The sequence below is a fragment of the Zootermopsis nevadensis genome, unplaced genomic scaffold (assembly GCF_977971745.1).
Source record: "Zootermopsis nevadensis isolate Lab colony 2312 unplaced genomic scaffold, Znev_1.0 Znev_ptg000015l, whole genome shotgun sequence".
NCBI classification, from domain to species: Eukaryota; Metazoa; Arthropoda; class Insecta; order Blattodea; family Termopsidae; genus Zootermopsis; species Zootermopsis nevadensis.
This window is the reverse complement of record NW_028259147.1, coordinates 2,492,288-2,506,920: the sequence shown is the minus strand read 5'-3', so window position 1 is coordinate 2,506,920 and position 14,633 is coordinate 2,492,288. Positions and strand designations below refer to the sequence as shown.

Below are 14,633 nucleotides of genomic sequence, written 5' to 3'. Positions count from 1 at the left end.
TTTGGTTATCCGGTTCAAATCTCGAACATGGAACACAAATTTTCACCGAGATTTATCAATCATCATCATCTTGACGTACTTTGGCCTTATCACTCACGTGAAGTTACTTGATTTATTTTAGATACGAGGCTCGTCCTTAAAGTAAGTTTCCCTGGGGCCGTTTACAGAAACAAAACACAATTTCATGGAAATATTTATTGCAACAGATACAGCAAGTGTCCAGCTATTTTTCAACATATTCGCCACCGGAATTGAGACATTTGTCATACCGTGGGACCAACTTTTGAATACCTGTGTCGTAGAAGTCTGCCGCCTGGGATTGGAACCACTGTGTGACAACCATCTCCGCCTCTCTGTCATTCTCAAAACGCTGACGCTGACCGGACAGGAATTTCTTGAGGTGTAGGAAAAGATGGAAATCACTGGGAGCGAGGTAGGGGCTGTAGGGTGAATGATTAAACACCTCCCAGCTGAACTCCTGCAGGAGACTTGCTGTCCGTCGAGCCGTGTGCGGCCTAGCGTTATCACTGACCGCACTTCACAGTCGGCGGGAGCTGGAATAAGAACCTCCATCTTCAACAGCTGCAACGATGCTACTGTGAGAACGCGGGAGGTGCCTTTAGTGCATGCGCCATGCTACGTCATTGCTCTATCACGTACGCACAGTCGCTTCGCTCAATATAAGGTTTGCTAGCTGTGGGACGAGTGGGAAACTTACTTTTGGGACGAGCCTCGTATTTTGTTAAGACCCCTTGAACGAGTGTGGATCTTTCATTTCTACCCTGAAACCTCAAAAAAACAATTTCTAAAACGGCTTATAAATTCTTATTCTACCTACTGACAGTGTTTTATGAGTAACAAATGATTATTTCAATAAGCAGAAAGTATTTTATTAAACAGTATCAACTTATGTAATGGTGAAGTGTTTTCTTTGCGGTACGGACTGAATTCGGATTCAAAATGGAAGTCGACAAGGGAGAATGGACGAACAGACTGACGTCACCGACTTTGGTTTCAAAGTTTTAAGACGTTTGGCAGAAATCGAGACCTCGGCTTACAGTGGACACAAAACGACTTGGAAAATATCCATTGGCGTTGGAGCGGTAAAAATTATTTGCAGATCAAACAGCTAATATCCGCACCTGATAAGTTACCGATTAATATTATATGAGGGATGAGAAATGCGTATAAAATTTTGGTTGGAAAGCCTGAAGGGAAGGGAATACTTGGAAGACCTACGCGTCGATGGAAGGATAAAATGGATCTTATGATGAAAATAGTGTTGTAGGGTGTGGACTGGGTTCATATGGCATATGACAGAACAGGATTTTGTGAACATGGTAATGAACTCTCGGGTTTCATAAAATGCGGGATATTAAGAATAAATAATAACAAAACACATAAAAATGAAAGAGTGAAACAAACATATAAATAAATAAAACCAGAAATGTATGAAGTTTATGTGCCTGAAATGTTCTTCAACCCCCTGAGCAATGAAATTATAATTTTAGTTTTTAAGCGATTTTTAAGTGTTCATACACGTGTCATCCCCTCGCCATCGTAATGATATGAAACACGTTTCACGTCCCAAGAAATTGTTTTATAATTTTCATCCTACATTTGACGTCAGTGCATTAAAATCCACTCAAATGTAGGAACATCGTGCAGGCCGCCATATTTGCATCGAAGCATTATTTCGGTCATGATAAGTTGCCAAAACGTAGCTCTGAAATAAAAGTAAGTGCAAATACACCCTTCAAAGTGGGGGGAGGGGGGGTTACATTAATCCCATTTACATACGGCATCTCTCTGCACTGTACTTAGAGCGGATATAAGCCAATTGGGAGGTAAAACGAGGAGTTTTGACAACGTTTTCGATAGCACACTCATTACGATAATTTTATATTTATATATAGACTATAGATAAGTGTTGGTTGAGTAGCGATTATTTTTAAAATCACAATTAGAATGCAAGCAATGTTAAAACGCATACGTATTGTTTCATCTTATTAAATGACTCATAATTTTTTTCAGATAATTGTAAAACCATTCAAGAAACAAGAAATTTCGAAAGATTCGAAGAGGTTAACGATGGTATCCTATAGCATATTTTGAATAAAATCAAAAAAAGTTTTTAAAAGGCAGGAATTGAAAAGCTTGATAAGTTGGGAGGCGGTAATAGCAAGCAATGGAAATTATATAATTTATTGAATATCATAAATGTATTTGGTAAAAAAAAAGAAGAAAAGATTGTGACTTTTCATTTGAAAAACGGAGAGAAACTTTCTGTTCAAGCCAACACTTACATTCTCTGAAGTCTAAATCTATTTGCCAAGTATTACGTTCGTAGTAATAAAAAAGTCAATTCAAAATTTCATTTTATGCTCAACCGAATTGTGGTCGCTAGTGGAACACTCGGTATATCAGTTTCATTACTAGCAGCGTTAGAGAGCAAGCAGTTAGCGCGATGCGGAGGCCGAGTGGAAACCACACGCCCGCGGTCTCGTTCCAAGCGAAGGGCTGGCGTTGAACTTCCCACCTCGTCCTTTACAACTACAGTGCAGCGGTAAACAGGACCGCTGCCTGAATTGTTCCTTGCCGGACACAGTAATCGGCGTCCAATGATAAAAGATAAAATACACACGCATAATGATATCACTTTTCTTATCTCCAGCCCCCTACACCTAGAAGCTTTAAAATGTACACGTTAAACATTTTAACAACTACATATCAACTATATTAGCCTTTTAGATTGCGGTTTTCAACGTCAAGATGCAGTGTAATCTTGTACATTAGTGACAAAAGCTTCGCAGGAATCGACTGCCTCGACCTTCAAGGTACGAATCTACCACCTACAAAACTACACTGAATCAAACTCGGGTTTCCGGAATATACAACGTATTTTTTTTTGTATCGATGCTGTTCCATGTACAAAGGATAGAAGCGTACAACTTCAAATTGGACAGAGAAATATTAATGAATGGTAGAGACGTACGGATTTTAAAAGAGAAGTTTGTAGTGGAATTGAAAATGCTATTTTGATATTCGCGTGAAAAGCCTTAATCAGGATATCCGATATCCTTGCAAGGACTAGGCCTCTCAGCCTCTGTACACTACCCTGCTCGATCATAAATTTAATCGTGCGGCACGGCCAAGGATTTCCTTTTATTAAAAGTTAAAGTTTCTGCAGTGTGTTCTACACATTTTCATTTTGTTTACTGTGAGTTATGAAAGCGCGAGTATCGACCATAGTGGCTGGCATGTTGCAAGACAGATGCGCCTTCTGTACGAAGTTGTTACCAGCGTCTTTACTGATACTTACCACGAAATCAGAAAGCTTTGTTTTACAGCAAACAAAAACATGTAGGCTCTTGTCTGAGATACAAAGGCATTCCAGTAGCCTGGCTGCTGTGGGATCGGAATTCTTGGCATTCAATCCGACACTAACACGTCACACCGGTTAATGTGTTCAGAAATGTTCAGAATGCTCAACTTCACTGACCTCTGCTGTCACGCTGAATACATTTACGGTGTGTGATTCCGTGAAACGTCTGTGACGTACTGCCATGTCAGCACCTGCTCAAGTACTTGCGTTACATCATAACTTCGCAGTTTCTAACAGTATTCATCAAGCACAGTCGGAAAACAAACTTACGCAATTCAAGTGTGAATATACCGCGTGTCCCACGAAAACCCTCATATTTCAGGTGGCCAAAAGGTGAGAGACAAAGAAGGCAGACAGTCTCTGAAATCATCATTTTATCTACTTCGATTGCATCGCACATAGCGGATATTGACGGAACCTACGATGCGTGTGCGAGTTTAAAAAATATTAAATTGTTCTACGAATTTGATTATTGCGCATGACTTACTATTTATTGGAAGTAAAGTGATCATTGAACTTCATTACCGTGTCAGCCTTCGTCCATATCTTAAGCCAGCCACCTTGTTTACTTACGATCAAACTGAATGTTGTCTTATGTTAAGTCTGTGTTTCGAGTTTCCTTGAGGTTTACCGATTAAAATATTACAAGCATTTCTCATTTCGGCCATGCATTTAAGCGTGCTCGTCCAAGTGATCTTTGTACTGTTCCGTTCTTCTGTTTTTCGTACTACCAGATATTTCCCCCTCAACTTCTCAAACTCCCTCAATCAACGCTCAACTCGATGGGAGACCAAATTGAACACAATTATTATTCAACTACCATTTAAATTTTTAAGTTTGTAGTTAGGACGAGGTGAGATAAAATAGTCTGAATTCGTAGGATTTATGGTTCTCAAGCTGGTGAGCACGAAGATGGTTGTTGCGCCATGTAGTGTGGTAGAAGTTTAACGACGTTTTAGAGGCACACGCTGCCTCCATCATCATTATCCTTATGACGGAGGCAGCAGGGACCTCTGAAACGTCTATAAAACTTCTACCACATACCACGGCGAAACAGCTCAGATTACAACTATATTTGTTCGTAAATTTAATCTAATTTTAATGTCTTTAGGAGTGTCAAACTAGGAACATGTCAGAAAGGCCTCCGGGGTTATAGTCACTTTTTTACTCAGGTACGAGTGCTTCAGTGTTCCATTTCTCGGCTGTGTATCCATGTTTTATATCACGTGACCGATGACGTTATCTGGAATGCCTCCCTTCCTGTTCCTCTGGGAAATGAGGGCGAGAGTGTATTTTACATGTACAACCCCCATCACGTTTCGTGTTTCCAAACTACCCTCCAGCGCTGTTATTTTTCTTCAGATCGCAGATAAACGACAACACAACACTTTCAGCCTATGATATTTGTTTTAGTGTATAAAAATTGCTACCAGCAGTCGCTTGGTCAGGGAACTGGCAATGTTATTGGCTGTTACGACCAAAGACGTGTTAAAATTATAATCAATTTCGCCTATTTAAATTATAACTCGCCCAGAACACCTGCGACTATGTGGTGAAAGTGAACGCATAGCTAGCTTTCAAAAAGCCTTCCCGTTATCCAGTCTGCCAAATAAGTCTCGATATCCCCACATTATCATCATACGTCACCCATTATTTCCAGTATCACCGATGAATTCGCAAACCAATAATCAATGGTGATTCAGGAATGCACGGTAACTAATCAGCTCTCCGAAATGGAATTCATAACGAGAAAATTATGTTCGTTTAGCTAGTCTATAAATTCCTCCTACCTGTGCCTAAATTTCCCTTTGAAATATTCAAATTAAAATTCTGTACGCATTTCTTATCTCGCCCAGCGCATCCTGTAATATTCGATTTCATTTCCCTAATAATATCTAGAGATAAGTACAATTTATGACGATTATTAAGCGTTTCGCAATTAATAATATTATTAATACGATAAACATTAATTATATTGTAGGATTTGAGGTTTTTGCGAACGTGATTACAAAGATGCTATCTTCTGGGTTGTAGCGCCGTGTAGGCTGGTAGAAGCTTCTTTTAAAACTGTATTCTATACCAACTTAGGAAATATACACATAGCGTAACAATTCTGGCACTTTAGCTCCGTCAGTGACCTTAGATTTTCATTTATAGAAAGCTAACTTTTCATGATCCCTTAAAAACTGCGGTGTAGACTAGCACGAAGCTAAAATATAAAATATAACCAAAATCAGTGTAAAAGACTCTTGATTTTTGACAGTATAAAAATCAATGTTAATTATTTACTCGAATTTTGAAAACGGAAAAACAGCATATGGAACGCGTAAGGGTTAAACATGTGTTTTCTTGCCTTCAACATTTGTTACAAACATTATTTGACCTAACAAGTATTTGGTGGGTTACGCTCCAGATACGCGCAGACGTTCATGCAGATTATCAATTAGCGTGCCGTTCTACGTTTATAATTAAAATTGAAATTCGTCGATAAATTATATTAAAAAAACAGTATCAAATTTAATGTAGAACTGTTTAATAGTTCTCAAATCGTAATTTCGTAAGAATACCTGGAGGCATATCCTCACTCCCCCCATACGTCTGCAAGGCGTGGTGCATACATAAATCTCGTTTTTCCCCGAAGGTCTTATCCTACGCAAAACCGTAACGTTCGTGGCACACACTGTATTTCAGGGAAGACGCGACATTTTAGACGCACTGTACTTACTGTTTTCTGACAAAACAATGTTTCATCATGTACTGTGTAACTCGAGAGGAGAACAGCTTCCACTGTGATGCTATTATATCACATAATGCGGTCTGCAATTTCACTGAACCGAAAACACGAACTCGGTGGTAATTCGTCTGGCTAGAATTTCGAGAGTTTGCTGGATCGATTCCAAGACTCGACAGTTCTGAAGTTCGCTGTTCCCTGTGGCTCTGAATACCTCCAGGCAATTAAATGTACGGTCACATTGTAACTAATCTCCTGATACTTGAAAGCAAAGGCCGATCACGACAGATATCAAAACTTGACGCTAATCTATTTCCTCAAAGTCCACCCTAAAAGCTGGTGATATTTCGGGTTCTCAAGGCGACGAATAAAACTATGTCTGGCTGTCTTATGGAATGTGTGATAGAAAATGTCAGACCTTAATCAACAATTCGACCAAGTTTCAGATTAGATGGCCGGGGCATGTAGCACGCAAGGCTCTGAAGGCCAAAGCGCAGACAGGAGGATACAGTAAAATAGATCTCTGGGAAACTGGGTGCAAATTTGATTCATCAGTGACGGGGTGTCGAGAACATGGTAATTAGACTTAGAATCCTTGAAAAAGAGAAACTTTTGTTGACTAACTGAGGGACTGTAAGGTCTAGCCCGAATGTCTTCTGGGTTGTAGCGCCATGTAGTCTGTTAGAAGTTTACCGTTTCAGAGGTCGTTGATGACGGAGGAGGCAAGGACCTCTGTAACGTCTGTAAACTTCTGTCAGACTACAGGGCGTTACAACCCAGAAGACAGCCATCTTCGGACTCACAGCAGTGAAAAACTCAGATCCTCCGTGGACCTCGGACTCGCGGAGTGTTTTCGGAGTAGGTACTTACCTTCGGAGACGAATACGTAGATGGACGCTGGCTCCGTGTTCGATGCGCTGCACGTGTAGTTGCCTGAGTCGGTGTCGTGAGCGTCGCGGATGGTAAGTCGACTCTGCGTCTTTGGGCCTGGTTCCGTCTCGACGGTAATGCCACCCCGTGACGTGTCGTAGTTGATCATGCGGTCATTATGGTACCAAAACACGAACTGTGGCGGGGTGGGGCTCTGGAACACATTCGTGGCACCGAATTCAACATACATCAGGGTTTATCAGCCACTGTGCCGTGGCATATCGAATTCAGATGTTTTCTGCACATTTAACATTAGTTTAAGTCTGCGTTGATGATGGTAATGTTGTTATGATTATGGGTTTTGACGCCGTGTAGACACGTGTAGGGCTGAAGTGTCTCCATCTTCGAGTCTAAAGATGGAAACAGCATGTTTTACAAATCATTGGCATCTATCTACGAGTCTACACGGAACAAAAATCCAGAACAACACGGCCATGATCACCGCCGTGAGAAATTATATCCAATAGAGACTGAAAAATGTAAAATTATTAATTTTAAATTTTACCATTCTGATTCATGAATGGGGATAATATAACACATTTCAGAAGGAAATCTGGGTCTGTAAGGTAAAAAATATCCACAGAGAAAAATACGCAATGAAGACATTCATACTTCGAAGTGATTAAACTGGATATGTTCGTGAGGATGTCAATCAGAAATGTGAGAGGAAACCAAATTCAAAACAGGACTTCGAATTACCATGGAAACATGTCACTTGACAGATCAAGGCGTACGTATGAAAATTACACGAATGTAATGGTGAAAAGTTGTGTTTTCTTTGCGGTACAAACTGAATTTTTAAATACGGTTTTTTTATAAGTTCCGTGGGTTAATAATATCCGTGGTTTGGTACTATGTTTATAGGAACCAGCCAACAAGTTCCACTAGCACATTATTTTTTATCCCAGATTTATCTTTACGCTAATGCTGCGTACGAAATTGTTACGTTTTGTACAAAACACAATTCATTAATGTGTGACTTCAACATAAAAAATATCAACGTGTATGTATATGACAGATGAAACACACACAGTAATCCGGATTTTCTATGTTAATGAGTAAAGTAGGTTTATAGATTAGCTTGTCACATTGTGTTAACAATGAAGTGATATAGGGACATGATACTGGACGGAACACGAGGGAGGATTTAGCTTGACACGTGCAACAGTGAGCCCTGAAGAGAGATGAGGCCACTTACTAGTCCACAGCTTTCACTAGTTGGCAATCTGTTACAATCTTATTTCAACACGAGACAACGGCTTGCATATCACGTGGCAGGAAAAGTTGTTTTCTACCAAATTATCTTGCACGAGTAAACTGACTATCAAAATTAGGGTACAATCTGAAGTAGTGGACACAGATCGTCATAAATATTATCCCATAAGGCCCAAAATCCCTTAACAGTTGATTTTAAAAATAGGAAATCAAGTTATTAAGGCTGCATTGGACAAAGGATAAATGTGAATTCCGGCGAAACACCAGACTTGTTACGCTATGCGTTCTTTTCCTAACTTGTTACGAATATCACGACATGCATTTTAATTTGCCAGGATATAATCGTAAGCAGACGCAATTACAATTTCAGTTACTCAGCTGCTACTGTTCTGAGTGATGTTAGAACAAAGGAAAATCATTTCGCTTGACCTGACTGCGATTTAAACTGATTGGACGCTGATCTGATTACTCAAAGCCGGGCGCAGAAAATACTTCACCCTTAATTAAGACGTAGCCATAATTACATTCATCCCCCGAACGTGTTGTGAGCAAGGAACAATGTATCTGTTGCACCAATTCGTACGTATCTGTCCTGATCAGTGTGACAGAAACCTAAATTTGGTAACGTCTAATTTTAATTAAGCATCCGTTGGTAGGCAACGCGCAGCGGTCAGCCTGTCGCTTTCACAGAACACAGACAGACAGACTCGGAAGATGTCTTTCATATTGGGCGACACGTATTATTGAAATACGTTCTTCATATTTCGTGTTCATGTTTATATAAAACACGGATTTCGATGTTTATTTATTGTTAAAACAAATATTTTATTAGATTTGCAAATCCAGATTCCCACCCCGCAATCCATAGGTCTTATTAGTTACATGCCTTTTCCAGGTATTAATATGACGCACATAATTTTTTTAAAATGTTGCACGAAAAATATTGAGCTATTTTCAGAAATTGTTTACATAAAGCTGATATTTCACGAACGTTTTTTTAGCTAGTGACAGAGGACGATCGTGTCAGTTAAGTGCAAGTGTGAATCTCAATATCTTGGTCCCGGATTGTTACAAAGTGTCAAAGTATAATTACTGTAGTTTATTATACACAGTAACGTTTTAAAACTCATTTTACGTTCCGTATCGAGTACTCGATTTACACGTGGAACATTTTACGACATGTTTCGGCTATATATAGCCATCATCAGGTGTTATGTTATAAACTTTTTAACTGAATTACTGATTTTTAAGATTTTTAGTTTTCATTTTTCTTATCATGTTCACGTCCTTCATATTGTATCTTCATCCGTTGTTGTGTCACATGTCACTAATATGATTGTCGTAAAATGTTCCACATGTAAATCGAGTACTCGATACGGAACGTAAAATGATATTTTAATCTTTTAATTATCTTATATTGTGATTGACGGCCAATTTTAATATATTTTTAATACTATTTAAATAAATCACAATATGACGCACATACAATATCTTGTTTTAAAACTCGTTCTAACGCGAACCGAAGCCATTACGAAATAATCTTTGCCCGGTTGAAGAAGTCATGAGTTGACTGATCTGTGTCCTCCAGTCTTCTCTGCACACGTGAGTCAGTATGAATGGCGATAAGACTGAGCTGCCATACGACGGGGGGGAGGGGGGGGGTTAAAAAGGGGAAACCATAGTTATGAACTTGCCCAAAATTCGAAAATACTTGTCACAGCGCGTTAATGTTGTCGATTTAGCATTGGAACATCACTTCTTTCTTTGAGTTACGTAAAGAAGTTGAGATACCCACTGAACAAGGCAATGACGACGGCGAAACCCGTCAGGACGCATCGGTCAGGACAAAATCCATGGTCACGCCGTGATCGAACTTCGGTCCTTAGCTTTGTCTGCTGGAAATGTTGTCTCTCGGTGCTAGAATGCACTTTACCTCACGTCACTGAAAGTTTTGCTAAGACCTGACTATGACACATCAGAATTCTTAACGAAATTCTTAGCTTTAATCAGGAGAGGCACGCCGAACCTCTCATGCTGTACGTTCTGCTTTAAAATTCAACCAGGTAGAAACATCTTCTGAGCCCGAAGCTACTCAGCGTTTATGGGATATATGATTCAATTTTATCATGAAGCAGCCTACAGCCTTTTGCTTTTAAGCCGAGCATATTGAAAGTGGGACCCTTTATTATTATTATTTTTACTTACATGTTCCAACAGGAGTAAGAAGTCTGAGAACAGTGAGACAGCGAACAGGAGACTGTACACGTTTATTACGTTCCATTTGCATGAAACGAACGCACGGATGAAATACGGCGAATACCATCGAACGTCAAGGCGGAGTGGGTACCACTCCTGCCTATTCGGGAAGTCGGCGGGGACGAACACTGTCCTCACTGTAATTTTACACGGTTTTACTCAATTTCTCCACCAGAATTCTTGAACACTACCGCCTCAATCAACATTCTCAGAAATGAGTAATTTATAAAATTGAAAAATACGTAATATTTGAAGATTAAAATACGTGTAGTTAATTTACAAACAAAATAACAAATCAACTGAAGACGAGTGTCTAGTAGACGTTTACCGACGTTTCAGAGAGTTTACTGTCATAACCAGGGCGACGAACACCCTAATAAAGAAGGCAGTAAGTTCTTTCGAATTGTTGGTCAATATTTGTAACACTACAAGGTGCAACATTACGGAAGACAACCATATCGACACTTTTTGAAAGATTTTTGTTACGCTGAATGTTTAACGACGTAATTTACAAGGAAAAATTCAATTCCGGCTCTTTGTAGTGCGAGTAGCTTTACAACAACGGATCTGTACGTGCAGTGACAGTGAAGTATTCAAGATCGCGCAGAACACATTTGGAAAATACGCGTAATTCACTTTCGATCAGAAGTACCCGCCGTGTGTCTAGGATACGAACACGTGCTATCAGTCTGGTGCTATTAATTTTGTGCTGTAGTAATGTGAATTTATGTTACTCGTATTTTCTGGCCATTTATTAGATTTCAGCGTAAAGCACTGCCAAGTTTTCCTGAAATTCAGCCAAGACTAGATCGTTCGTCTGCCTTCATTCCTCCGGGAGTACTGCCCTGAGCGTAGACATGGAGGCAGCTTTCCAACCTGATGGAGCCCCGTCAGTACGTAACGTCATGACGTTGTTGACGTCATGACGTCATGTGTTGTGACGTCATCACACAGTAACTAGAATTTAAAACGCCCCGGGTTCGATCCCGACCGTTACCACAACACAGCAGTGTCACCCCGTGGTCTGGTGGCAAACTATCATTAATATAAACAACTTAACGTCATTCGCTTAACTAACTAACAGGACTGTAAGAACAGATTTAACAAGCCACTGCAAAATACAGAGATCCTTACGAGTAGATGGAAGGATAATATTAAAACGGATCCCAAAGAAATGTAGTATGAAGGAGTAAATTGGATTCATGTGACTCAGGACAGGGGCAAGTGGTGACCTTGTGAACATGGTTATGAATCTTCGGAACAAAGAAAATCAGAGGTTTCGCAAAACTGTGGTCCGCTTACTATAGTTATAACAATACATCAACCTATAATGTTATAAATAGTTAACAATACATAAGAGAACGCGTTTTGTTAAAGTCGTCTTCATCTGACAGTGCCTACGAATGTGAGCAACTATCAGCTTGGGCTTTAATTAAGAACGCCAAATCATGAATTTGGACGAAGTTTACTGACAAACACGAGATGTGAATTAAAAAAAAGATTAATTAAAACTGATACTGAAAGATTTCTGTAATAAATGCAGTTTCAAGTTTGTCAATAACGACAGATTTTATTAAGAAAAATAACTGAGCGGTATATAACCAGAAACAGTGCGACTACATCACTTCGGATAAAACGCAACGGAGTTTAAGAAAACTCCCCTGATTTATAACCTTGCAGCTCGCGAGTCGATAAAATGGGATGGAAGTGGTACCAGGTCTGGAAAAAGTTACGATCCGGCAGCCGTCACCAAATTCCACGCATCAAGGCCACAGAGGGACTTCGCCCTCTTTACCACGTGGCTCAAAGTCGCCAGTACAATGCCGCTACACTGCGAGTTCTGAGCTGTCGTCACTCGCCTCCGTGTGTCCCAATGTCGTTACGACATTGCTGTGAGCCTGAAGCACGCAGTTTGGCGACGGTTGTTATGGTAACAGGTGGCTCTCACCTTCTCAATGATGCAGACCAAGCTGATACCACTTCCGACGTCTACGTGATGTTCTCCGCTGCCAAGTATGAATGCTTCAGGCACCACGATGTGCAGGTCCACGAAGTGGGACACGATCCCTGTCCCTGTCGATATCTGCAACGAGAGACACACGTTGTCATGGGAATAGGCCCCTTTATACTTTACCATCTACGATACGAACAGTGACGATCTGTTGAGCAAAACACAGTATGAAAAGCTGTAAGTAATACTTGATTACAGCCGTATTTTTAAAGCCGCTTATTGTCGGTTCAATTAATTTTCTAGCCGTCTGTCTGTCTGTCCGTCCCCGTGTTCCTTCTCTTAAAGTACCGAGTATGGGCCTAATTAACCATCTGGAGCCAAAGCTCGTCTAAGTAATATTTAAAAACTCAGTCCGTACCGCGAAGAAAACACCACACTTCACCATTACAAAGATCAACTTGTTAACGCTGTTTAAGGAAATTGTCGCTGTTTACATCGAGAATTATGCATGGCCCATAAATACAGAATGCAGAGTTAGTAATTGCTCAAGCGTCTGGTAAATATAATTACCATTCGGTTTTGAATGGTTAATATTTCTACTCTAAGTGTTTGACTACTATTTTATATTTGTATCGGAAGAAAACGTTACGCACACTAAAATTTAATAATTGTTTCTACCTTTAAAATTTTCTGTGTTACCTGGTTGCAAACTAGAATCAATAATTGTTACTTACTTCAGTGTTTAATATCTGGGAAAAAAGAAAGGTTTGTCAGATGGTCTTTTGTTTCATAACTTCCCACATTACGCTTGATATATGTATATTTTGCATTAGAGAAACGAATGAATATCAGCTATGAGCAATGGATTCTTTCATTTGAAAATGACACATCAAATTCCACGTAACTTTATTACACATTACAAAGGCAAAACTTTGTGTTCGTAATTGAAACTGTTATGTTACGGTCATTAGACAGTAGACCCATCTGAACGTTTTGTACATATAGAAGAATGCTTTAGGTCCACTTTGTGATGTAAAGGATACATTTATCGTAATTGAACAAGTCATGGTTTTATTAGCATTCTTTCATATAGATGATTTAATTGCGGTTAAAATTTAAGCTTTCTACGTTAAATAAATTCACAACTGGGAATTCATCTGTTCTCAGCATAATGACCACACACGGGAACGCGATGCACGTTCCAGAAATTATATTTCGAAATATTTTTAACATATTTATCAGAAACGAAACGTTAAAATGTTTTATGAAATGTGCTTGCCTTTGAAATTTCGGGGTCGGTGTGAAACTTCGGCTTTCCGGGACGAATCCTGTCGAATGTTCAGAATTACCTGACGTTTCGGCAAACACTGCAGTTGACATCTTCACCCTTAAGATGGCAACTGCAATAAAGGTTCATGCGCCATGTGGTCTGGTAGAAGTTTACCGACGGCATTTCAAAGGTGTTTGCTGCTTCCATCATCAGGGAGATTGGCAGCAGACACCTCTGAAATGTCGATTAACTTTTACCCGACTACACGGCGCAACAACCCAGAAGAAAGCAATATTTATTTTCGCCATAAGAACCTGAAATCTTACATGACAACTGAAATGTATGCCGAAACGTCGGATAATTCTTAACATTTGATGTAGCTCACACTCGAAAGCCGAAGTTACTAATGTACTGGATAGTTTATAAATACAATAAACTGCTATCCATATGTTGAATAAGTACGTCATTAATTGAGAAAGGGATTCGATCGTGTGGAATAAGTCCTTGGTGGTACTGAAAACACCGACAGTTACCCAGCTGACCAACCAGTAATCTATTCAGTAAGGTCATAATATCACCACAGGTACTTAAAAAATTCCCTTCATTAACATGTATTTTAAACCTATCCAATATAGTCTACATTTTAATAATTTTTCTTTAAATACCGTTTTAATATTATCATCCATGTACGCCTGGGTCTTCAAAGGGTTCCATTTATTGAGGATTTACAAGAAAAGTCTTGTAAATATTTATTTCCCGCGTGTTTGTACTTTACAAGTCTGCAAGGCGTCAGTTCCCAGAAGGCCATAGTAAAGATCCATTTAGTGGGTTCCGCTTTCCAAAATATGGTCGTGACTCACGCCCGGAGGCACGACGAGATGAAAGAACGGGCCGG

The 14,633-nt window shown here is 39.7% G+C and overlaps 1 protein-coding gene and 1 long non-coding RNA gene across 15 annotated transcripts in view; one reads left to right on the top strand and one right to left on the bottom strand.

Moving 5' to 3' along the window:
- Nucleotides 1-14,633, bottom strand: part of LOC110833551 (neurotrimin) — a 524,202-nt gene that overhangs the window by 13,996 nt on the left and 495,573 nt on the right. For all 7 annotated transcript variants that reach the window (XM_022071767.2, XM_087349044.1, XM_087349042.1 and 4 more), the window contains 2 exons: nt 12,466-12,600; nt 6,987-7,200 (listed from right to left, as the gene is read on the bottom strand). In XM_022071767.2, coding sequence (XP_021927459.1) covers nt 6,987-7,200; nt 12,466-12,600 — 349 coding nt within the window. The remainder of the gene's footprint in view (nt 1-6,986; nt 7,201-12,465; nt 12,601-14,633) is intronic.
- LOC110833552 (uncharacterized) overlaps nt 1-14,633 on the top strand; it is a 267,341-nt gene that overhangs the window by 35,835 nt on the left and 216,873 nt on the right. The gene's annotated exons all lie outside the window — the stretch shown is intronic.